The sequence below is a fragment of the Mastigoproctus giganteus genome, chromosome 7 (assembly GCF_048544385.1).
Source record: "Mastigoproctus giganteus isolate SK-2022 chromosome 7, ASM4854438v1, whole genome shotgun sequence".
NCBI lineage: Eukaryota > Metazoa > Arthropoda > Arachnida > Uropygi > Thelyphonidae > Mastigoproctus > Mastigoproctus giganteus.
In genome coordinates, this window is record NC_143581.1 from 99163676 (window position 1) to 99187973 (window position 24298).

Below are 24298 nucleotides of genomic sequence, written 5' to 3' on the forward strand. Positions count from 1 at the left end.
TTGTCCTGGAAGCAGCAGCTATATTAATACCATTTCACCTCTATTCACTGCAGTTTTGCTTGTGCTGCAGCTAGCTAACAATAAACATGCTTCTTGTGAAAAAAATTATTGTTCATAGACATAGTAAATTTTATCATAAACATAACTAAAAACTTTATATTTTTACTCAACTAAATTTTTTTCTGTTTTGGGTAGGAGGGCATGGGTCCCCTTTCGGTCATGGACCCCAGTCCACTGCATTGGCATAGTTATGCCACTGTTAATAACCATACAACCGGGGTCCAGAAAATTTACCGCCGCGTCAGTTTATTGCATTTTACCGTCTAGAAGCAATGTGATGTGTTTGGTCAAATTATAAAAAGTTTATTTTTTATTTAAGTTTCTGCCTTAAGCTATGATTAGCATATTTTTGGAATTCTATGAACTGTTAGGGAATAGTATTGAAATAAAAAAAAAAAAAAAAACATGTATGGAAATATGTAATTTAATAAGTAGATTATGTATTTTAATAGTTACATGTACCACAAAAATAGTCAAAATCCATTATTTGAACAATATAACAGTTGGTTAATTTTAAACTAAACTAATTATAACATCATATATGTCATAGTACACTGCAAAAATTCAAAATGAATGTTTATGCAATCTTCAGAATCAGTCATGTTGGGATAATTAATTACTAAGAAACTAATATTTACAACACAGTGTGTAAATTATTAATAAGAAATATGCGCTATATCTCTTAGATAATCAACAATATCACCCCGTTCATCATATGCACTAGCAAGCCTTTTAATTCATTCATCACAATCGCGATACTATTTTTTTTTTGTTGCCCATATCACTTCCACTTAAATATTGTTCAATGCGCATTTCGTTAATACTTTGTTCTTTTTTAATGCCATCGATAAATTTCCAAATGTTGGGATGATAAGCAGTGACTTGTTCCTCAAATCCTCTATGCCATCCTTCAACAGAATTATTCGTTCTTGGTAATCCTTCTAGAACAAGCTGGCACACGTTCCACATTTCATGGGAATACTTTGGTGGTCGACAAATGTCATCTGGTTGGGCGTCCAATTCATGTATCCTCAAAATAATCAACAACTTTTTGCGATTCTGGAGGAAAAACACCATTTTCACACAATTGTTCATAAAAGACTGTCACAATTGGAGTGGGCACAAATGCAATTGCTGCCAAAATTCGCATATTTAAAGTAAAATTAGCATCAGTTTCATAACGTTGTTTCAATCCATTATTCTGAATGGAACAAAAAATACATTGTGAAAAGTGGAAAAAACAACCCCGTTGCGAAGCGTCAGGAAAAACTCTTCTGCAAGCATTCATCATCGCCATCTCAAAATCTATAGTTATTAATTGCGGGAACATAGCCAGTTCCAATACTTTCAGCTGCTGTAGTAGAGATACATAAGTTTCCCTAGACTTGTTAGGCAATAATGCATAAACTAATGGAAGCGATATTTTGTTCTTGAATCCATGTATCGTATACAGCTGATAAAAAAGTAAGAGAACAGTTTTGAAAGCCCCATCGGCATACCAGTGTTCACTTCACGCTGACAACTGCAAATTTCTTTTTGTACTGAAAATTAACGTACAGTTGTCCTCTGGTCCAGAATCAAATTGTAGAAACAATTCTCCATTGTGTGATGTAAAAACTGTCTCTACGATGCGTTGGAAGAACTGGGCCATCAAAATTTCGATTTCTTATATTTCGGATTGTTCGTTTCATTGTATCTACACTTGGAAGCTTAGGGGCTGCTGCTTGGCTACAGATTCTTGAAACACTTGAAATAATACTATGAGGTGTATTATTTGTTGTTTCTGCATAAGTTCGAATGGTATCAAGAAGTTGTGCTGCCTCAACTCCTGCTGAGTCTCCACAATGATTGTGCTCCTTCCATGTTTTAACGATGGTGTTATTTACTGTAGTAATTCGAGCGGCACATTTGGTTTTTTGGTAATTTTGACACTTCCAATGAATTTTTGTTTCATTTTGCCTGTCTTTATGAAACAAATGCCCACTAAAGCGCAATTTTGGTTTTTCTTTTTCTGATTTCAAAAATTCCACTGATATGATGCGTTCACAAACTCAAAAGGATGAAAAATAAACTCAAAATAAGAAAATGTTTGCAATTGTAAGAGATTATAAGTAGCTCCCTAATCTGCACGCCCAACCCCAACTTCCCTAAAACATGCTACTTAAGTTAAAAAAATAAATTTATATAAATTATATGTATTGCCTGGCGATATTTGTAGGCTATAAATTGTTTATGCGATAAACTGACGCGGCAGTAAACTGCTGGCGGTGAATTGCGGGCGATAAACTTTCCTAGACTTAGTCGAGGAAAGTTTATCGCCGAAAGTTTAAGAAAATTTAAGTTTATAAACAATTTTAGCCTACAAATGATTGCTAGCATATTTTGAATGGTGTTGAATGCATTTTTATCACTTTTTTTTCATTTGTTTGTTTCTTTAAGAAGATTCTTAACATTGTACTTGCCATTTTAAATGTCATTTTTAGATACTATATGCTTGTGAAGTAGGTAGATAATGTCAAAGTGCTAATGGGAACTGAAATTGTAATTATGGAGAACAAAGAAGAGAAAGATGATAATAAGTTATTAGAAGTACAGCCATTCCCCAGCTTAAGTAATACTTGACGTACAGAGATGACTTTACGTAAATTTTTGCCAGCCGGTGCAAACTTCAAAAAAATCGTGGAAATGTATTTTGCATCCCGTAGGAATAAATGGAGTTATCATGAAAATATCATAATGCAAACCCGATAAAGCATTTTTTTTTTTTTTTTTTTGGTAATTCGTTCCAAGGCCTTGGAAGTTGAAATTTTCGCTATATAACTAAACTATTTATCTCTCTAAAAGGACATTTTTATAATTGAAATTGCACTACACTATCACCATTATCATATGTTCTGTTGTAAGAATCAATATTTTTTTTTTCCTTTGATTTTGACAGCTGGCGACAGAAGAAGGTGCTGAAATCATAGGACACACAGCATTAAGTACTTCTAATTACTTATTATCATCTTTCTCTTTGTTCTCTGTAATTACAATTTCAGTTCTGTTAGCACTTTGACATTATCTATCTGCTTTTGTACTCTCCACTTTTGGAGAGTACAAAATCATTATCCATTATGGTCATTGGGTTCTTTATACTTAAATTTAGCAGTGCCCCTGTCCATAAACCATTAATTAATTAATAATATTTTATACTGTTAAATTCTTATAAAATTTTTTATATATGTGTATGTTATTCAGAGGCTATCTTAAAGGTTTTCACAAGAGAAAGGAAGAAAGACGTAAAAAGGTACAAGAACAGTTAGAAAAACAGTTAAAGGACACAAAGAAGAAGATGAAGCAAAAGGTAGAGTTAAGTAATTGGATTCATTTACTTAATTTTTTGACCCTTTCCCCTTGTTCTGCCTTATTTCTTTTTTTTTTTTGTGGTGGGGTTAAACACATAAAATTAGTTAGTAGTAGAAAGGATGCATTCTGTGCTGATGTCACTGTTATCAGTGAGGCAGATTTTAACAATAAAAATTAAATGCTTCAGATGCTTCTCTCCACTCGATGTCTCATAGACGTACTGTTTCTGCTGCATGCCTCTTCTACAGATACTTCCATGGGCACTGTTCTTCTGAATTGGCTTCTATAATTCCCACTCCCTCTTTCAAAACAGTCCGAACATGTGCCGCCACCAGCCAGCATCCATTTACTGTCCAACTTCAAACTCATTTGGTTCAAGGGTACAAGCAGTGCAGATGAAGAATTTTGAGTTGGGTTCTTGGGAAAGGATAAGTTTAATGTGAAATTTTGCCATTTTGACCTAATCAATAAATAGTTTAATAGTCTCAGTCATGTTCGTTAGCTTATTTTTAAATTTAGATAGGGATTTTGTAAGTTACGACTTAAATGTTCATAGAACCTTTTGTATTAGTGATTTTGCACGAATATCGTAGCATGAAACTAGTAGGGTAGTGCATGGTAGTTGAATTGTAGGGTTTTAATTGATTTAAATAGTAGCTCAGAGGTTCAAATCATGTAGGTTGGCATCTTTTTTTTTGTTTTTTGATCACAAATTTTACTTTTAGTAAGGCTATATCTAATTTAAAACTCTGCAAATGTAGTAGTAGTGGCAAATGATGCAAGAAAGCAAGCTTATATATAAACAGTCAAAAAAAAATAAATAAATGAAATAACCACTACACACATCTCCCATCCATACCCTCCCACAATTTGTCTCCTCCTTCCTTGAATTGATTCAAATCAACCACCTGCTGTCCGAAGGCAAACTTCCACACGTCTGTCCCAAAACCAACCTCCTTCAACTTAAATTTATACCCCCTTCATGTGTGTTTCCCAGCATGAGGAAGAATGCCATTCACATTCAGCTTATTCAAGACCTTAAACATGTCAATCAGCCTTGCAGGTGTCTGCACTCCAGAAGCAGCAATTGCAGAACTAAAGCATTTCTAGCTAACAGCACCTGTTTGTTATTTTTCACTTCACTAATCTGGTTGCCCTTCTCTGCACCCATTCTGCAGATCTACATCCTTCATAGACTGAGGCCCCCAGACCTGTATATGATACTCAACATGTGGCCTAAGCATGGCCTTATACGAAGGGATAATCACCTCCTTATCCCTGATGGAAAAGTTTCCGTATACCATTGACAAAACCTCATGAGTTGTTCTGATGCAGCATGTCTGCACTGCTCAGAGAATTTCATATCTGCCTGCACAATTACCCTTAGGTCTTTCATTTTCTAATACCCTGAGTGTAGTAATACATAGTTGATAAGTTACTGTGGGATTACTGCTACCCATATGCAGTACCCTGTATTTGTTGATGTTAAACTTCTCAGCCCATTGACCCTATGTTCCTAGATCTGGTTGCAGTAGCTCACCCTGATTACTATTGTTAACCACCCTGCCAACCTTTGCATCATCTGTAAACTTAGACATTAAGCTTGATATACCTTCATCAATAGCATTAATAAATATTGAAATCAACAATGGGCACAGCAGTGAACCCTGGGGGACTCCACTGATAACATTAGTCCATGAAATGCAGTGCCTATTGATAACTACACTGTCTTCTTCCACTTAACCATCCCTTTATCCATAGCAGTAACTTGCCTTAATGTTACATTGCTGCAGTTTATGCAGCTGTTTTTTATGTGCAACAATATCAAAAGTCTTCCTGAAATCAAAATATATAATATCAAAATGATTTTTTGCATCTGGTTCCTTGCTCACTGCATCATCTAACCTATCAGATTGGTTAGACAAGGCTGCTCCTTAACAAATCCATGCTGTGACTGCAGTATAGTTTATGGTCTCGCATTACTTCTTTAACCAGTGACTATTATTTTCACTGCAACAGATGTTAAACTAACAGGTCTGTAATTACTTATGTCACTTTTTGATCACCTTTATGAATTGGGTTTATATTTGCACATTTCCAGTCCATTGAATCCAGGGATGCTGTCATAATTATGGCTAAGGGTTTGCTTCCCTCCTTTGCTGCCTCTCTTAATATAATTGGATAGCTCCCATCCATCCATCCATCCATCCATCCATCCATCCCATGTGCCTAAAATTTACATTCAGTTTCAGCAATTCCTCTTCCAGTTACCACAAAATAATTTATCTCCCCATTGGAGTTTACTATACTTTTGGCTTTTCCTGCCCTCAAGAATTCCTCGTGTGAATGTAGATACAAAATACTGTTATTCAATTTGTCAGCAGCCTGAGCAGGGTTAGAAACAGTTAATCCATTGACATCAGATGACCCAATGTGATTCAATCTCTTCTTTCTACTGCTAATATAAGCATGGAAGCTTTTGCTGCTTTTTTTCTTTAATTTTTTGCCATTGACTTCTCGTAATCTACCTTAGCTTGCCTAACCTTTATGACTTGATTAAAGACTAATTTAAAAGCTACCATAGGTTTTTGAAACGCCTGATAATTTTATGCATCCTGTGCACTTTTCTTCCCTACCATGTGTCTCAGTAGTTCATCTGACATCCATTTAGGCCTAAACTTTGAACAGTATTTCTTCGTTGGTATGAAAAGCTTAGTAGCTTCTAGGATCACTTCCTTGAATGCTTCCCATTTAGAATTTGCTGTTAGAAACATCAGTTGGTCCCACTGTATTAGACCACTGTGCTCACTGCCACCCAGTGGGTCTGTTACCTGCAGATTCTTAGTGCATGTAGAATCATTGCCGAAAACCAGATCAAGAGTGTTACTTGCGATTGTTGCCCCCTCTAACATGCCGTTGTAGAAAGCAGTCATCCAAGAAGTCAACAAAAGTCTTGCTAATCTGTGAGTGATTAACCCACAAATTCCAATCAACATCCAGAAAGTTCAAAATCTCCCATTATGAGACATTCTGATTTACTAGCCTACTCTATTTCTCTGTATAGCTGTTTGTTATACTCCTCACAGCATTAGGCCTATAACACACACCTACTCAATTTTGTTTTCCCACTGCTTATATTATATCTAACTGACTAATGTTGACCTGGTTGCCTGTGTTGATTGGATGGCACTGCCTTTGATTTAATATGCTTCTTAACTTAGAGCATAACCTCTCCACCCCCTCGTATCCTGTTTGTCCTTCCTGCATAACCTTGTACTTCCCATATTCAGAATCAGTTATATCTGAGTGACACCACATGTCTGCTATTCCTACAATGCTGCATTGTATGACTTCAAATTCATCAAGTTTATTTACAATGCTAATGGCATTCATCAAATTTATTTACAATGTTTAGTTTGCATGAAAGTATACATGCACATGTTTTTAGTAACCCTTATGCAGCCAGTGTATTCACTTGTTCCATAATGGCCATAGTAGGGCCAGAAATCCACGAATACCTTGCTTTCTAGGCTGCTGCATTTTCCAATAGAAGCAGTGCAAGAACCATCTTCGCCTCTGCCTGCGGTTCTGGTTAATCTATTAATCTGTGTATCCCCCCTCCCCCAAGCTAGCAGTTTTCCAACCCACCTAACATTGCCTCTATAGCATCACTTTTTTTTTTTTTTTTTCATTTATTGAGTCAAGCGGCCTCTAGCCAAAAAAAAAAAAAAAAAACTGGCAAATCCGCCATACATATAGTGTAGTATACAATTATTAACAATACAAATTTCATATTCACATTACAAATCAACTGTACTGTACTGTGCAATGGTCATTCCCCTCAGCTACAGCACAACAACCTGGCAAGTAGGCTACAACAGAAACCAATGAAGAGACACTGTCCACATATGAGCACAAGCATCACATCCTAGAGACTGATCATCACAATGAGCTGGACAGGGAGGCTACAACAGAAACCGATGAAGAGACACTTTCACAGTGAGTGAACACAAGCATCACATCCTAGAGGTTGATCATCGCCAGTATTCTCCAAATGATAGAGTTCAACGAACAGCCGTCTACCAGCAGCCAGAGAGCTCAGCAGAAGTTACTCATATTAACCAGCAAAACCAAGCTGGAAGAAGGTGTTATTGCAGGATCAAATCCAAGAGAAGCAACTAAGGCTTCTTGCCAACTGCGTTGGCAGGAGCAGAAGTGGACACCCACCCATTAAGGAAAGAGTACCAACATCCTGTCCACCTCTGCAAAGAATTTTCTCTGTTCCTATATAAAAAATAACATGCTGTTCCATGTAAAGAAGAGGGTACATTCCACCAATTCATCCATTATTCAATCTTAACTCTTCCAATTGCAAAAGTATATTCCTTCTCACGAAAACTGAATTTGCAAAATTTTTAAAGGCAATAAAATTTTCCCTTGTTTTAATAAGTAATGGCTCAATTCCATCCACCAGACGAGTTTATCAACATTATTCAGTAAATCCAAATGCAAATCAGCATATTTCAAACAATTAAACACATATTCCTATGTTTCCAGATCATCACCACACGTAGTTGCAGCTTGCTACGATTCCAAGACTATTCAGTTGATCAAAAAATGATCTGTGACCTGTTAGTAAGAATATACAATGTAGATTTGGTACTAACCAGATTGCTTTAATATAATTCACACCATTAACATAAAGGAAAAATTTGAATGTTATTCTGCCCTTTTCTGAACAATTCCATCTGTTTTGCCATTTTTGTAAAAGGAGCTCCCAAATCCTCTTTTTTTTTTTTTTTTGTTTCTCAAGTCATTTAAAGTGTTATTTTCGATGTCCAGCAACTTGGATTTTATACCTCTTCTCAAATGAAAGGATAGGCTTCTAAACACTAACTGCAAATCAAGCAGCATTTTGCCAACCAACACTCGCAAAGCTTCTGTGGCCAAAATCGTTATGGCCTGCAGAACAGGCCACAACGATTTAGAGTAACATAACTCGATGTATAGAATAGAGCTTTCTGCTGTTGCTTACTTTGATTGCATAGCCAACCCAGATTGATGCACCATACGTAACAATTGGCAGAAAAATGCAATCATAAATCAAATGGAGTGCTTTCCCCTTCCACGCACGTTATTCTTGAGATTATTGCAATAAATTTTTTCACTTTCTCTGATATATAATTAATATGCGGGATAATGTTCAAGCCACTAGCAATACATATTACCAAGTATTTAATCATTAACACCTGCCGTAAGGAAATAATACCATTCAATCTTACAAGGGGAGGTCTGCTAAGAGCCAATTTACCCTTCAACATCATGATTTTAGTTTTGGATATAGAGATTGTCAGCCTATGTAAATTACACCATTTGCATAATTTTTTTTCAATATGCAATCAGACCTCATTTCAAGCTCCATCTGGTGTTTCCGTGCACAAGTATTACCATATCATCTGCATAAGCTATTGTGTGTGAGTGGTCAAATTCTCTTTTGAGCCAGTCTTCTAAAACCAAGTTCCACCTTAAAGGACCAAAGACAAATCCCTGTGGGCAGCCTTGAGTGAGTTACACAATGCGTAATTTATCCAAAATTCAACTTAACTGTTACTGTGTGATCCATAAAGTAATCCTTAATTATAGAGAAAAGATTAAAAGAACATTTAGCCATGTGCACTGTACACTGTCCCAACTAATAGAATCAAAGGCACCTGCAAAGTATAAAAATTCCCAAGGTATATTTATAATTCGGTTCCTGAACATTGCGAACTAAAGAGTGAAATGCATTCACAGTACCTACACTAGGAATGAAACGATATTGTTTGTTAGAAATGCCAATATTACTGCTTTGGTAGATAGCAATCCGCATGGCTAAAAGCTTCTCATAAACTTTGCCAAGATCAGGAAGCAATGCAATAGATCTATATGAAGCAGGTGAACTGGTTGCCTTGGTTGGAGATTTTAGGAAAATCTTGAGCAGTGTATCCTTCCAAGGAGACGGAAATACACCATCTCTTAGACAGTTATTAAAAACTTGTAACAATTCATTTGAATAAAGATTAGATAACTTTCTGGTTACCTCTCCCTACAGTAGGTCCATGCCCGGACATTTTGTTATTTTTAATGGACTTAACAACGGTGAGAAGTTCGGTTAACAACCGAACAACAGTTTATGGGTAAAGCGTAATTCTTCAATGTCGTTGTTATTGTAGGACTCATTCAATGCCTGCATATGACGATGTTCTAGATTAACACGAGTTATCAGCCATGTTATCATTACCTATAAGGTGATCTAAGATTGCACTCATGGAATGTTCCCAACTACATGTCTCAACGGTGCCCTTGCCAATAGAATATATAACGTCAGCAGCTGCTCTGAATTTGCCAGTGCAAATTTTATAAATCAATCCCCAAGGGTCATTATTTCCTGCTATTTTCACAAATGTTTTCCAGCAGTCATATTTCTGTTTAGCAATAGCATGGACATACTTATTATGAAGACTTTGATAGTCTTTCTTTAATCGAATAACTTCCAAGACATTTTCCCTACATTTGCTCTTCTGGAATTGCTTCCTAGCCTTATTAACCTGTTTTTTCAATAGAATAAGCTGAGGTTTCCACTACTTAACTAGTCTGTTTTATCTGTTTCCATTTCATAGCAGCTACACACGCATCATAGATAAGTTTTTGCAAAAACCCCAGAGAGTTCTCACCTGTCATGTTAAATAACTCAGAGATCACAATCATGGTCTGCTGAAGACTTATGTCAGAGTTATCCCAGTTTGCATGCTTAACAGAAAAGCGGCGTAATTGATTCAAGCCAACATTGTTTTTCCTATGTGTATTGATTTCACAGAATATTGCACAATGATCATTCAATACCCAATCAGATTTGACTTTCTATCCACAGACAAATCTAGTGCCAATTGAGTTTGTAAGAGTTACGTCTATGTTTGATTCACCATTTACTGTCCAAAAGGTGGACTCCTCCCCGGGTTGATTGTGAACCATAAGTTTCTACTCCTCTATCATATCATCTAAAGCCTTCCCTCTATCATCAGTAGTGCCACTGAACCAAAGTGAACTCTTGGCATTAGAATCAATTGCAAACAATATAGGCAAATCTCCTAGCTTATCAAGAACGCTACCTATATAAACTAAATATGGCCGAATGTCAGAGTTGTAATAAATTGAAAATATATTGATACAAATGCCAACAGTAGACTGAATGTTAACACAAACCGCATGACTGCTACATAAGGATTCAATTTTGGTTAATACTAAATCAGAATTAAAAACAATTATTGCAGCTCTCACTTCTGGACAAGGATTATATATGACCCTACAGGAAAGGGGATAACCAACTATCTTATCATTCAGTAATAAGGTTCTTGGATGCAAGCAACATCAATATTTACTCATTGACATAAATTTTTATTTCATCCGCAACAGATCGAGAATGCTGCACATTCAGCTGCATTATTTTTAAACCTTTAAATGAACTTATATTGTGAGTGTCCTGATTTGGGTTACAGTAATTCAGACTATTGGCCATAGTTATGAAAGGAATCTGCCGTACGCAGTTTAATTAGTTAAGTGATCTTTGATATTCTGGACTCTGTCACGAACAGAATGGTCTCCCATATGATTTCTAGCAGTACAGTTCAAACCCGCAGCTTCTTTGTTAATGTCTTTGCAATTTTTATATGTATGGCCTTTCCCAGCGCAATGGCTGCATATAGGATCTCGTCGTCTACATGTTTTGGTAATATACAGTCACAAGATAGAAATCGTTTAACCTGTATGACATCAGTCCAACAAAACAAGTGCTGCTGTTGCATTAGAAACATTCTAATTCTTTGTGAAACCTCGAAAATCCAGTTATTCCCAGTCACTCCCATTTCTACTTATGAAGTGAACATTGACCTCAGCAACCATCTCCGCTTTCATCAATCCCAAATGCAAAAGTTTTTTTCTCATACATGTCACATAGAAGATCATCCTTGTGAACTTCCTTACTAACACCATACACAATTAGCTTCATTCCAGGTCTTTTGGGAAATCCAAAAGCTAATCCAAGCCGTGTCAATTTTTGCACTTTTTTATTTCTTCTATGTCTTTTAGTTTGCATCTCTAAAACAATGCCATGATCAACTACTTTTTTTTACCTTCCGTATCCTGACCCCTCTCAACGAGTTTCTCATTTCCTTATCCACAGCAATTCAGACATCTTCACTACTTTTAAGTACAGAGTCTCCATTAGCTTGATACTATAATTTTTAGTGTTTTCCACCAACCATGGAATAAAACGAAAGACGAAAAACCCAAATTTTTTAAAATATTTAATATTTACAATAAATGATTTACAAACAAAATATTACTGATAGTAATTTTTAAATAAAATAAAACAACTGTGATATACAGGATAATAATAAAATGCCGAATTTAAAATGCAATAAAATATACTGGGTTAAAAGCTTCAGTTAGTATTTTAGCGCTTTTAACCCAGTATATTTTATTGCATTTTAAATTCGGCATTTTATTATTATCCTGTATATCACAGTTGTTTTGTTTTATTTTATTTTAAAATTACTATCAGTAATATTTTGTTTGTAAATCATTTATTGTAAATATTAAATATTTTAAAAAATTTGGGTTTTTCGTCTTTCGTTTTATTCCATGGTTGGTGGAAAACACTAAATTATAGTATGAGTATACCCAACCCCAGAGGCCTATTTGAAGATCCATTAGCTTGAATTAATAAAACATGCCCATCATCATATGATCTGGTCACTTCATTGTCTGTGAGTTCGAGGAACTCACTTTCAGGCCAACATCCTTTGCAACAGAAGTTATGTCACTCTTAACTTCATCACTATAAAGTTTCACATTTTTTCAGTTATCCATATCTTGCCTATAATTTTGAGCGGATTTGTGCATACATTGTATCTGTTCCTTAAATTTCTCATTCTGTGTTCCAAAACCATGGCTTCAAGAAGATGCAATCAGAGGGATACTTCAAGAAGTATCCCTCTGATTGAACTCAGATTGATACCACTCTCCTTGGCAAAATTTCTTTTTAACACGATGACAAGGTACAGTAAACCCCGCTATTTGCGGGGGTTACGTTCCTGAGAAATGATGCGAATACTGAGTTATGGCTCCCATAGTAATAAAGGGGTTCCGTTCCAAAGTATGAAATATATAAGAAAAACTAGACTAAAATTTTGACTATGTATGTATTATATGTACCTTCATAATATGACTATGTACATAGACAGTACATAGTGAAATGCAAGCATATGGCATCGAAATGAAAATAAGAAACAATTTAATATTAAATGTAATATTTATTAGAAATTTTAAACAAATCTTTCAAAACTTTGCTAGCTAAAAAACTTATCCTGCCAATGCTATCACCAGTTTCGCTAAAGTGTTGATAAAGGAGTTTTGACTTTTCGCGAATGATGAGTGAACTTAACGGAATTTTATTTTGAGTTTGGTCTTCTATCCACAGATTTAAAGCTTTTCCATTTTTTTCTAATTTAACATCACGAGTTACAGAGCAAATTTTTGAAGCAATTAGCGCGTTTTCACAGACACTATGGTGGATTTTTCCTTCCAATTTCTTGATTGATCGTACCGTTGACTCATTGATTTTATGTTTTGCCACTAAGGAGACACTTTCACTGTTAGAAATTTTGTCTAATAACTGAATTTTATTCGCTAATGTCATCACCTTTGATATTTTCACATTCCCTTGTTATTCGTAGCCATATTTTTGAACGGGTTAGAAAGAACTTTAACGGTAGATTTATCACTTTTGTAAGCATATCAATTTATAAATTGATAAATTTATTCAGTTTATAAGCATATAAATTAAAAACAAACGACGAAACCTTCCATGGCAAGCACATAACACATACCAAACGAGGATTAACGAGAAACATCCACGCTCGAGATTGTCACTCCTCTCACCCCCCCCCCCCCATCCACTGATCGCTGTTTTTACCGGGAAAGATAATTTTAGCCACGCCCTTGATTTTTTTATGGCGGAAAATGTTCACGGCACTTTAAAATTCACATTTTTTAAGGTTTCATTTTATAAATCAGTGACCGCAAATAGTGGGGGTTTACTGTACTTGTTTCAGTGTTGTTCTCTATCTCAATTTTAACTGAAGAATTTTCATTTTTCTCAGCCAAATCCATATCATTATGAACATTTTACTTAATTTTATGTAATTCCTTATCCCAATCATTTTTAGGTGCATTGATCTTGATTTTCCTCTTATTATTTCATCTTAAAACGGGAGACCTAGTGCACCAGAACACAATGATCCAACTGAACTTTCTTCCCCACTGTAGCACAACCGCCTTTGATGACGTGTTTTGATGGAATATTCAGGAGATCTATGTGGTATAAGGTATAAGGTATGTTCGTGTCAGACGGCACCTGGGATTTCTCCCATCTCCGTGTGTGTTTCACTGTATCGAGGACAGTACACTGTCAAGCCAGAGACTTGAAAGTGTGTGGGTCGTGTCTGTGCAGTGTGATATGTTGTGCCCATTGTTTATCCGGCTAATTGGCCGCCAGGCCCCTAGTGGGGCCCGACGTTGCCCATACCCTGCCACGTGGAGGCTAGCCGGGTGTATCCAGTATCACAACAATTTGCTCTGGCAGGTCCTGCCACCTAGTTTCCTGGGATTTCAGTGGCTAGGGCCTATTTAAAAAAAATAAATAAATAAAAAAAATAAAAAAAAAACTTATGCATTTGATATTAATGCTTAATGGGATTGCTGTTAGGAAATCGCTGGTTAGGGTTGAACACTAAAGAGATGTGTTAAAGGCCAAATAGGTCGGGCAAAATTTTGATGTTATTAAATTTAGACATGTAACGCTAGATAAAAGCTGATAGTGTTAGATATCTTAGAGATTTGCACAAAACCGGTAGAATTTAGACGTTGGTTATAATTTGGCGGCATCGTTAAGGGATGTACTAGGTCGATTTAGTGAGATAGAGAGAGAGAGGGGGGGGAGATTGAAGACTGGGGAGGAAACAGATAGAAGAATAGGGACGGATAGAGTAGGCATCCCCAAAGAGGTCAGTGGAGACGAGCCCCACCAGGCGAAATATGGGGGGTAGGCATGGAGGAGAGGAGACAGAGATCCGTCTCCTCCATTCCCTGCCTGGGGATGGGGTTTTAAAGGGAACCAGGTTAGAGTACCCAGTTCGGATCGCCAATGGCGTGTTGGCAGCAAAGCCGCAGAATGTCTTCGTCGGTGTCATGTCCAAGGAGTGTCGAATCCGGTATGAAGGTCCAGCTGCCCATCCCGCTCTGGGGGTGGGATATGTTAGCTGGCAGTGGGGAACCTACCAGGTGAAGGGGGGGACACACACACATTTACTTCATTCGTAATGTGCATTCTCACTCTACTTGCATTCTTTTTTTTTTTTTATACTTTTTCCTTATTTTATAATTTTTTATTTTTTTATTTTTATACTTTTTTTCTTATTTTATAATTTTTTTTTTAAATTTTTTATTTTTTTTTTTATACTTTTTTCTTATTTTATAATTTTTTTTTATATATATATATATATATATATATATTTATTTATTTATTTATATTTTTTTTTTTTTTTTTTTATTATTTCACTCAACTCATTCATCTTTTTCTCACACACCAGGAGGGGATGCAATGATGGGTAGCGTAAATTTAAATACTAATTATTAACTTAGCATTTGTGGTTTGTGTTCTTTTCTCTCACGCTTGCACTTTTATTCATTCTTCTAGCTCTCATCTCATTTATTCGACTCTTTCTTTCTGCACTGCACTCTCTGGGCACCGCAACTTACTGTTATTCTTCAGTTGTGGTGCAGGCCTAGCTGCAAGGTTTTTTTTTTTGCAGGCCAGGGAAGAATGCAGTGATAGTGTTTATGTGGTTTGTAAATGTTTGTTGGTACAATATATATAAAGTAATGTAAGTTATTTTTAACTTTGTATTCTTTTGGCCAATTACATTTGCTCTTCTGCTCATTCCCATTCACTTTCTCTGCATGCATTCCCATCCCCCTCCCCTACACTGGTTTGGGGCCCCAGGTTCCTACACATGGCATGGTAGTCATGGGGAGTTTTGTTATGTCAAGTTTCTGTCAGGGTGCAGAATACTGCTACCCTAACAGTTTTTAAGTCATCATCTGGGCGTGGTGGGAAACTTGGGCAATTTTACTATTGATTATTGTTTAATTGCTGGGGGGCTGAATTGCCATTCTTTGCATTGCTCTGCGCATTTCGAAAACTTTTTGTGTGAAAGATGTAAAAGCTTTATAATTTTGCTCTTCTATGATGAAGAGATGTTCTTCTCCCCTGGGAAGGGGACCAATCTGTGCTATTAGCTCTGTTCTGGGGATGTCATATATTATACATTCATAGAGAATGTGTGCCCAGTCTTCACTTTCGCCATAGGTGCAGTTTGGGTCATCGGTCAGGCCTAAGGAGGTTAGTTTCGCCTTTAGGGAGCCGTGCCCTGTCAATATAAATGATGTAAAAAGTCCAGGGGCATACCACTTAGGTGGCTTTGGGCTGACCATTGACACCAGTGGCAGAAACCGTTTGGTGACCAGACCTCTGGTTTCCTGCTCCCACTTTGTTTGCCATAGCTCGTGGAGCTTTGTGGCTATTCTTTTTCTTTCATCATTGAAGGTATTGGTTGTATCAAGGGCTATCCCCAGAAATTCTGTGGGTATGCCCTTTTTAAATCTATAATATAAGCCTCTTTTGGCTACTTCCAGGTAAAGTGGGAGAGTTCCGGCCAGCAACTGTAGTGCAGGTGTGCTTACTGTGCGACATGCTCTGGTAATAGTGAGTAGTATTGTCCTTTGTATCGATTCTAATTTATTCCTATTTCTTACTATGGCCGAGCGGATGAACCACGCACCGGCTCCATAGGTGATAACAGGTAGGAACATTGCACGGTATATGATTGCCAAGGTCTTTCTTTTGAGTCCCCAGTCTGCTCGACTGATCCTGGCAATCATACCTGCATAATTTCGCACTTTCTTCGCCAAGTAGATCAAATGGGGGTAAAAAGTTAATTTTGAATCAAAGACCACTCCTATCTATGTGGTGTCAAAGGTGCAATGTCCTTATCATCCCTATCTCTAAATAGGCCTACAAGGCTGGGACAATTCATGTTGATGATTAAACTTCACACCAGCCGGTAGATAAATAAATTTTCAATACTGTAACTAAAAACACTTTATTTACAATAAAATAAATAACACTGATAAAATACACTAAAAACCTTTTTATCGCTTTTAATTTCTAGGTTTTTAGTATATTTTATCAGTGTTATTTATTTTATTGTAAATAGTGTTTTTAGTTACAGTATTGAAAATTTATTTATCTACTGGCTGGTGTGAAGTTTAATCATCAACACTTTCATCCCTATTATCCTTGCTATCCAATTCTGTTAACATGGTAGCTTTACCCGAGAGAGCCTCCTCTCATTCCAACATCATCTCATCTACACCTCCAGAGATAGGCCTCAGAAGATTTTTTGTTTTGACTCAATGACAATTTACCTTGATATATACTTGGATCCTGAAATTCTAGCTTATGTGAAGAATTCCAGTTCTTCCTTAATTTATGTTTGAAATTTGCAGACTTAGTGGTCTCTGTAGCAACAGTGAGATCAGATGCTAAGGAGCACCACTTTCAAGATTCTTAGAACCTGCAACTTCTTTCAATTCAATGCCAAAATTTTTTTCACATGTGAGATCAACCCCTTATGTATCTGACTCAATTTGATAAATATATATATATTTTTATTATGAGAGGACACTAATAACCGTATAGGGGGCACTACCAGCCTTCTTTCTTCGGTAACAATGGCTGTATAGACCTTTACTGTTTAAATCTAAAATTCTTTAAAATTATATATCTTTTCCACTAAGAAGATAATTTGTTCCAAACATAGATGAAACTAATCAGCCAGATATACCCTTCCATCCCTTCATCTGAAGGGGTGGAAGGGTATATCTAGAGTCTCCTTCATCCATATCTTGCAGATTTTAAAAAGTAGCTCTTCAAATTTTGAAGTACCAGCACTTTGCTAAAGCATAATCAGCTTGAACTGACAGAACAGAGAATGCTCTAACTGCCAAAACAGACTTATTGTAAATCTAGCTTTCTTTGATTAGAAATCGTCAAGCCTAGTAGACCTTATCAGAATATATCCGTGTATCACAAGAGTATTTAAAGTAATCACTTTGAAACCATATTTATAAACACTTTCAACAAGAGTACATATAATAGCAACTATCACAGCTAACTGCCATTGTTGTGGTTCCCCACCAAGATACACAGTATTATCAGGACAAATATTCTTGTATCCCTTCTATTGAAGTGTATCCCAGCCCTGTTAAAACAGTCTCTCCTTTTAACAAGCACAGACCTAGCTGAGAAAAATTCTACCCTCATGAGCCATCTCTTCAGGGTGCCAAATTAATTGATAAGGCCCTCAACATGTACTCCCTCCTATCATGTGTGGGCATAATTGCAGACATGTTCAAATTCAGTCCTAACTCATGGCTTTTCCCCAATATTGCTCTGTACTTGTTAAGTAATTCCCTCTTATCTCCTACTCTTAATGTCATTATTACCAGTCTGCAACAGTATCACCTTTTTTGCCCTTAAAAGTCTATATCTGCTCTACAGTGTTATCTACTTTTGCCCCTGGAACACACATATTCCGGTCCTATTTCACCTATTCTTATTGCACAATGTATTTCCTGTTTTTCTGACAATAATCACTTCCTGCGGGAACAGCACATTCTGCCTTGCACATTACTACTATGATGTCTGATGCACAAGTGTTAGCTCTCGTCTTGAATTGGACATATTTATTTACTTTTTTTTTTTTTTTTTTGCTTTTTTTCTCGAACCTCTTTTGGAAATGTTTTCCTATTACTTCTGATTGTCCCAGTACAATGGGTTTGTCTGTCAGCGAGACACTTAGCGAGTTCATAGCTATTGTAATAATTGTCCATAAATATGCTATGCCTGACATCTAACATCCCATCAAGTAAGTTCTTGACGACTTTTTGTGCATGTCCTTTTCCACCAGAATCATCCAACATACCGGTATATAATATATTTGAAATTTGATAACCATGCCAGTAGCTTTTGTGATCATATATAACTTGATGCCGTATTTATGGCATTTGTTTTGAATGTACTGTCGAAAAACAAGCCTTCCACGCCACAATATCATAGACTCATCTAAGCTAATCTCGCATCCTGGATAATATATTTCCGACATTTGTGCATCGAACAGATTCACTATTTTTCGAATTTTATATAGGCGATCCCGTGGACATACCTCTTTCTTTTCTGGATTTTTTGCAAAATGCAAGGCCTGCAGTAATAATAAGAAACGATTCCTGCTCATGTTATCTGCGAACACGTAATCCGAACAGCTTATCTGTTTTCCAATAATCTTTTATGCGGTTCAGTCGAATGGTTCCCATATGTAAAATCAATCCAAAAAATACCAGCATTTCATCTCTAGTGGTGTCCTTCCATGCATTTATTCGAGAATGTTCTTTATTTTCTCGGGCAAGAAGTATTTCACGAGCATAAACATATGTTTGTGTAATTATTTCATCCAAGATGTTGTCAGTCAATAAATGACGAAAGTAATCTATAGGATTATCACCTGACATGGGTTGCAGCAAAGACTCGGATTTTGTGAAACGAAACTGTTTCATCGATGTTATGTCATTTTCCCACATGACGTTTTCCAACTCACCGGAATCCTGCTGTGGAAGGTGTAGCCTCTTCCACAATATTTTCTTCATCTACACTTTCTGAATCCAAAGCATCCTTTGGACCGTTAAAATCTTCGTCATTGTTGTAACCGACGTCACTGGGATATACGTCAGATAACTCTTCCAACATTTTTGCAATTTCTTCATCTGTAAGGGATTTTTTTATATTGCACTTTCCTTCTTTTTGGGCGTGACTGTCCTGCTAAACTATCATCTGCACAACATATATTACAAGGCTTTTCCGCACGTCACGTAACAATGTTCAACACCACATACAACTACATATAGTTTACACCCTTTACTTGACGCCGAAACAACTATACCCAGCAGAAACACAATGCCAACTGAAGTTGACAACTTCATACTAAAGTCTAACGAATCCCTTGCATGATTGGCTACTTGGTAATGATGCCAAATCCTGTGCCTGCACGTGAGCGGCTCTTCAATACTGCTGCGACATCACGTGCTGGTGCATGATCAACAGTGAATGTGTTAAGCTATCCTCCATTTCCACAACATCAGGTGGAAGTTTGTTCCAGCAATCAACCTCCCATAGGCTAAAAGCAATCCTCCATTTCCACAACATCAGGTGGAAGTTTGTTCCAGCAATCAACCTCCCATTGGCTAAAAGCAAACTTCCATATCAATTCTACAACCATCCTGCCTCAATTTGAATTTATATGCCCTTGTGTGCATAGTCTGAGGAAGAGGAAGAATCCCATCAGCATTGAGCTTGCCCAATCCATAAAAATCCTTAAACAGCTCAATCAGATTGCCTGACAGGTGTTTAGTCTGAAGATGCTGTAATTTGCAGAACTGAAGCTCTTTCTTGGTAAGAGCACCCCTTATTTCCCACACTAATCTCATTGCCCTTCTCTATATTCACTCCAACATCTCTGCATCCTTCCTAAATTAACCCCAGGGGTTCACATCTGGTGCGTATGGGCTTTGCACACCCAGGGTCCTGAGCTGGATATATTATCATTCTTATTTTTCTTGATGATTTCCCCCACCTCTCTCTCTCTCTCTCTCTCTCTCTCTCTCTCTCTCTCTCTCTCTCTCTCTCTCTCTCTCTCTCTCTCTCTCTCGGGATAAATTCAGAATTTTTTTTTTTTTGGCTGGTGCAGCATATGCCTCAGGCTTCCTTGCACCATGTGGCTAATAATAAAAATAATAAATAGTCTCCAGACCTGAATGCACTACTCAAGATGTGGCCTCACTATTGCCTTAAATAATGGGATTGTCACCTCTCTGCTGACAAAATTCCTGTATGTCATTGATTAAACCCCATGTGTTGTCCTGGCAGCCTTTCTGCACTGCTCAGAGAATTTTATATCTGCTGCACAATTACTCCATGTCTTTCTTTTCCACTAACCTGAGTACATTACTCTGGGATTTCTGCAGTGGTGTGCTGGTAAATTTTTAACAACCCCCGCCATCTTTGGAAACCATGCAGTGGTTTCTCCCTTGTGAGAATTACAACTCCCTGAAAGTATAAATGAATTCCGTTACAGTACATATCAGCAAACATCTGCTTAAATTTACCTGGGTTGCTTCTTAGGGTAATGACTTTATCAGGTTTGTGACAATTCTAGAAATGCAAAATCTTTGACAGACATTGAACATGGCAATGCCATTATCTTAAGAAGTGGCCCAGGCAAAATTACGTGGATGTTTATTCCTGTAAAATTGCTATTGGAGATAATCCCTTCACAGGCTACCGCATAAAGAAGGGGGCAGGGGAAAGGAACCAAAAAGGGTGGCAAAATAAACGTGCCTGGGCTGAATTTTCCGTCTCACCCTCTTATCGCCCAAATGCTGCTAGCCATTGTGGACTGAAGTATGTGTCGCTCTACATGTAGCCATTGTTGGTTTAATTGACAACCAGCTCACAATATTTTTGAGAATTTAACAATTAAATCATGTGAGCCAGCTCCGGCACACCGTATGCTGTACTTTGCATTTATCAATGTTAAATCTCAATTGCTATGTTTCGGCCCAACCGCATAATTTTTCTAGATCATGTTGCAGTATCAACCACCCTGCCAACCTTCATTAATAAATATTGAAAACAACAATAGGCCGAGCACTGAGCTCTGGGTAACTCCACTGATAACATTAGTCCGCTAAGAGCAGTGTTCATTGATAATGCTCAGTCTTCTCCCACTATTGAATTAAGACTATTGAATGTAAGTGTTAAATAGTCTTAATTCCTACTCCCTGATTATATGAGGGGAAGGAATACCCCCATTTATTCATGGAGTACAAATCCCCCACTCCAAGTGCTGCTGACCTTACCCCATTCTGAATCCTTTTATCAGGTGGGATGTCAGAATGCTGACAAAAAAATCGCCTAAATGGTGTTCAAAACGCTACATAGATCCTATGTAGCATTTTGGTCACCAATCTTGCCATATGACTTTTATTCTCCCATTGTCTGACCCAAGGGTCAGACAATGGGAGAATAAAAACTCTGTCTACCCCATCTCCTTGCTCACGTCTTGGTTTATGCGACCAACCACCCTAAATGTCATCCCTGCTCTTAAAAGATTCCTTCCACCCTCTATGTGGGGGGATTCTTAAGAGCAGTGATAGCATTTAGGGTAATGGTTGCTTATTTAGGGGTGCCCATCTATCCCCTATTCTTCTGTTTCGTGGCAGAAGCGTCTATCATTCACTCCCATGCTTTTTTCCAATAAAAAATTACTGTTTTTTGGGGGGGGGGGTTGCTTCCTGGCAAGACTAGGCAAAGCAAGGATTTGTCCTGCCAGAGACTTAACACAACCCTACTGTCTGGCCTACTTGGTAAAGGATTGACAACAGTGCACCTTTGTCAATCGTCTTTCAAGGTCCCAATGCCAAAGAAGCCAGATGAATGCTACACTACACAAACTGCACTATATATAATCTGTCCTTCAGAGTCTGCATTGCATCACTGGGGGGGGGGAAATCCCTGGTTTTGCAAGACCTGTAATATCATACACTCCTATATACATTGTATATCTCCCCATATTCAAATTCATCATTGCTTATGTTTGAGTGATATCGTGTCTCCAGTATACCTACATTGTCTGCATTTGATGACTTAATCAGTACTTCAAATTTATTTACAATTCTCCTAGCATTAGTGTACATGCACCTGTTCTTGCCCTAATACAGCCTATGTTCTGTGATGGCCCATAGATATTTACTTGTGTGATGGCCCACAGAAGAGCTTGAAATTCCCAACACTTTACTAGACTGGAATATATCTACAAGTTAAAACTTGGTATGCACATTTTCGTAAGATGACATTGTAACCTTTGTGCACAGTCTTTCAGCTACCACTGCATGCTCAAGGATGATCATTTCTTGAATCAGTGCATTGTTTTCCTTTCGTATTCTGTTTTAATTTTGGGAATAGTTAAAAGTTGTGCAGTACCACAGAAGATGAAGTTGAGCATGGCATGACACAACAGGAATGTTGTTTTTTTTTTTTTTTTTTTGTTCAAAAAATTGACAGCAGTTGTTCAAATTTTGTCATTTTCAATATGTGATAAATGAGAAAAATAATTGTTTACTAAACTTGTCTGCTAGACTGGCATATAACAACAAATTAAAACTCATTTTCAAAAGGTGACATTGTAACCCTTCGATACAATCTTTTAGCTACCACTAATGCTCAAGAATTATAAGATCATTCACCAAACCTTTTTGCCTCATAGGTCAGTTAATTTTACCGCAATAGCAATTCAATTGTATTGCTTATTATTTTTCAGAGACTTTGCCTACTTCCTCCTTTTTTGATGATGATATTTTCTTATGTGAATTTTGATATTTAGTAGTGTTGGTTTTAGTGCTGGCTTTATTTGGTTCAATTAAAATCTAATCTTTGAACATCATGTGAATAACTCCCATATTAATCACATGGTATGTTTTATTTAACCTTATTAGCATTTATCACTTTACTCGAAAGAAAATATTTGTGAATTCATTCTATTGGGGAGAAAAGTGGTCAAGAAAATAGGTTTGTTTTATAACCTCCTTTTTGCCCAAGAATGACATTCCTTATGGGAATGTTGAAATTAATAAACAGTTTAGTATTGAACTGATTTAGTTCGGTTATTATCTAATACGTGAACATTATAAATGAAATATTAACATTTATCATTTTCGAGTTTGCTGTAATGAAAATATTGACAGGTTTCACTTTAATTTTGTTGATATCTGCAATTTATAAATTCATGCGCCTAGGAAGAAAAGTGGTCAAGAAAACAGGCTTATTTTCTTTTCTTTTTTTTTCACAGCAAAGAAATATAAAGAAAATTTTGTTGTCACAGAGAACAGTTCCAGGTAAATGCCATTAATCAATGATATTGTATTTTATTATTTTGGGATTTATTAAAATAATTTCTGCAAAATTTTGCATTTATGGAAAAATATGATCTAAATTAATATACTGCAAAGGATGGGTTATATTTATCAGTTTTTTTTTTTTTTTTTTACGTAAGTGTTGAAGAGTGTGTATTAGAATGCAGGATAAGCAGCAATTTAGAAAACACTGAACCATGCTGTTTGATAGAATTTAATGATAACCAATAGTATAACTGCTCTAAGAGTTCGTTAGATTTATGAAAAACTTTTGATTACTGCTATGTAATTATAAGATTAGCAAAAAAATATGGCGACAAATTTTACCATACAAAATGTGCAGTGATTATTAATGAAAACTGTACTGTGCATTGAAACCTATTAGATATCCATCTATATCTTTTGTCTCTGCAGGTCTGTAGCAATTTCTAAAAACCAGCAACAAACTTGAAGAAGGATAGCATAACTAAAATGAAAATAATTGTAGTTATGCTGTCTAACATAAGTAATAGAACTTTTGCAAAAAGACTATAGGGAGTCTATTTCATCAAGATCCATGGTATATAGATAAAAGAACCAGCTGAGAACATGACCTGGGAAGTTCAATGTGACTGATGTGGCTCTTAGTATACATCTGCTCTTGTCATTGACAAACTGCAGTCAGGAAACCTGCGGAGGTCTTGGGCATTATTTATGGGAGTGCACAAAG

General features: G+C 36.7%; 1 protein-coding gene across 1 annotated transcript in view; it reads left to right on the forward strand.

Annotated features, from left to right (window-relative positions):
* The window catches only part of vito (nucleolar protein viriato), a 97054-nt gene that overhangs the window by 19073 nt on the left and 53683 nt on the right, over nt 1-24298 (forward strand). Inside the window, exons 3-4 of the mRNA XM_090378389.1 lie at nt 3301-3406; nt 23526-23571. Coding sequence (XP_090234515.1) covers nt 3301-3406; nt 23526-23571 — 152 coding nt within the window. The remainder of the gene's footprint in view (nt 1-3300; nt 3407-23525; nt 23572-24298) is intronic.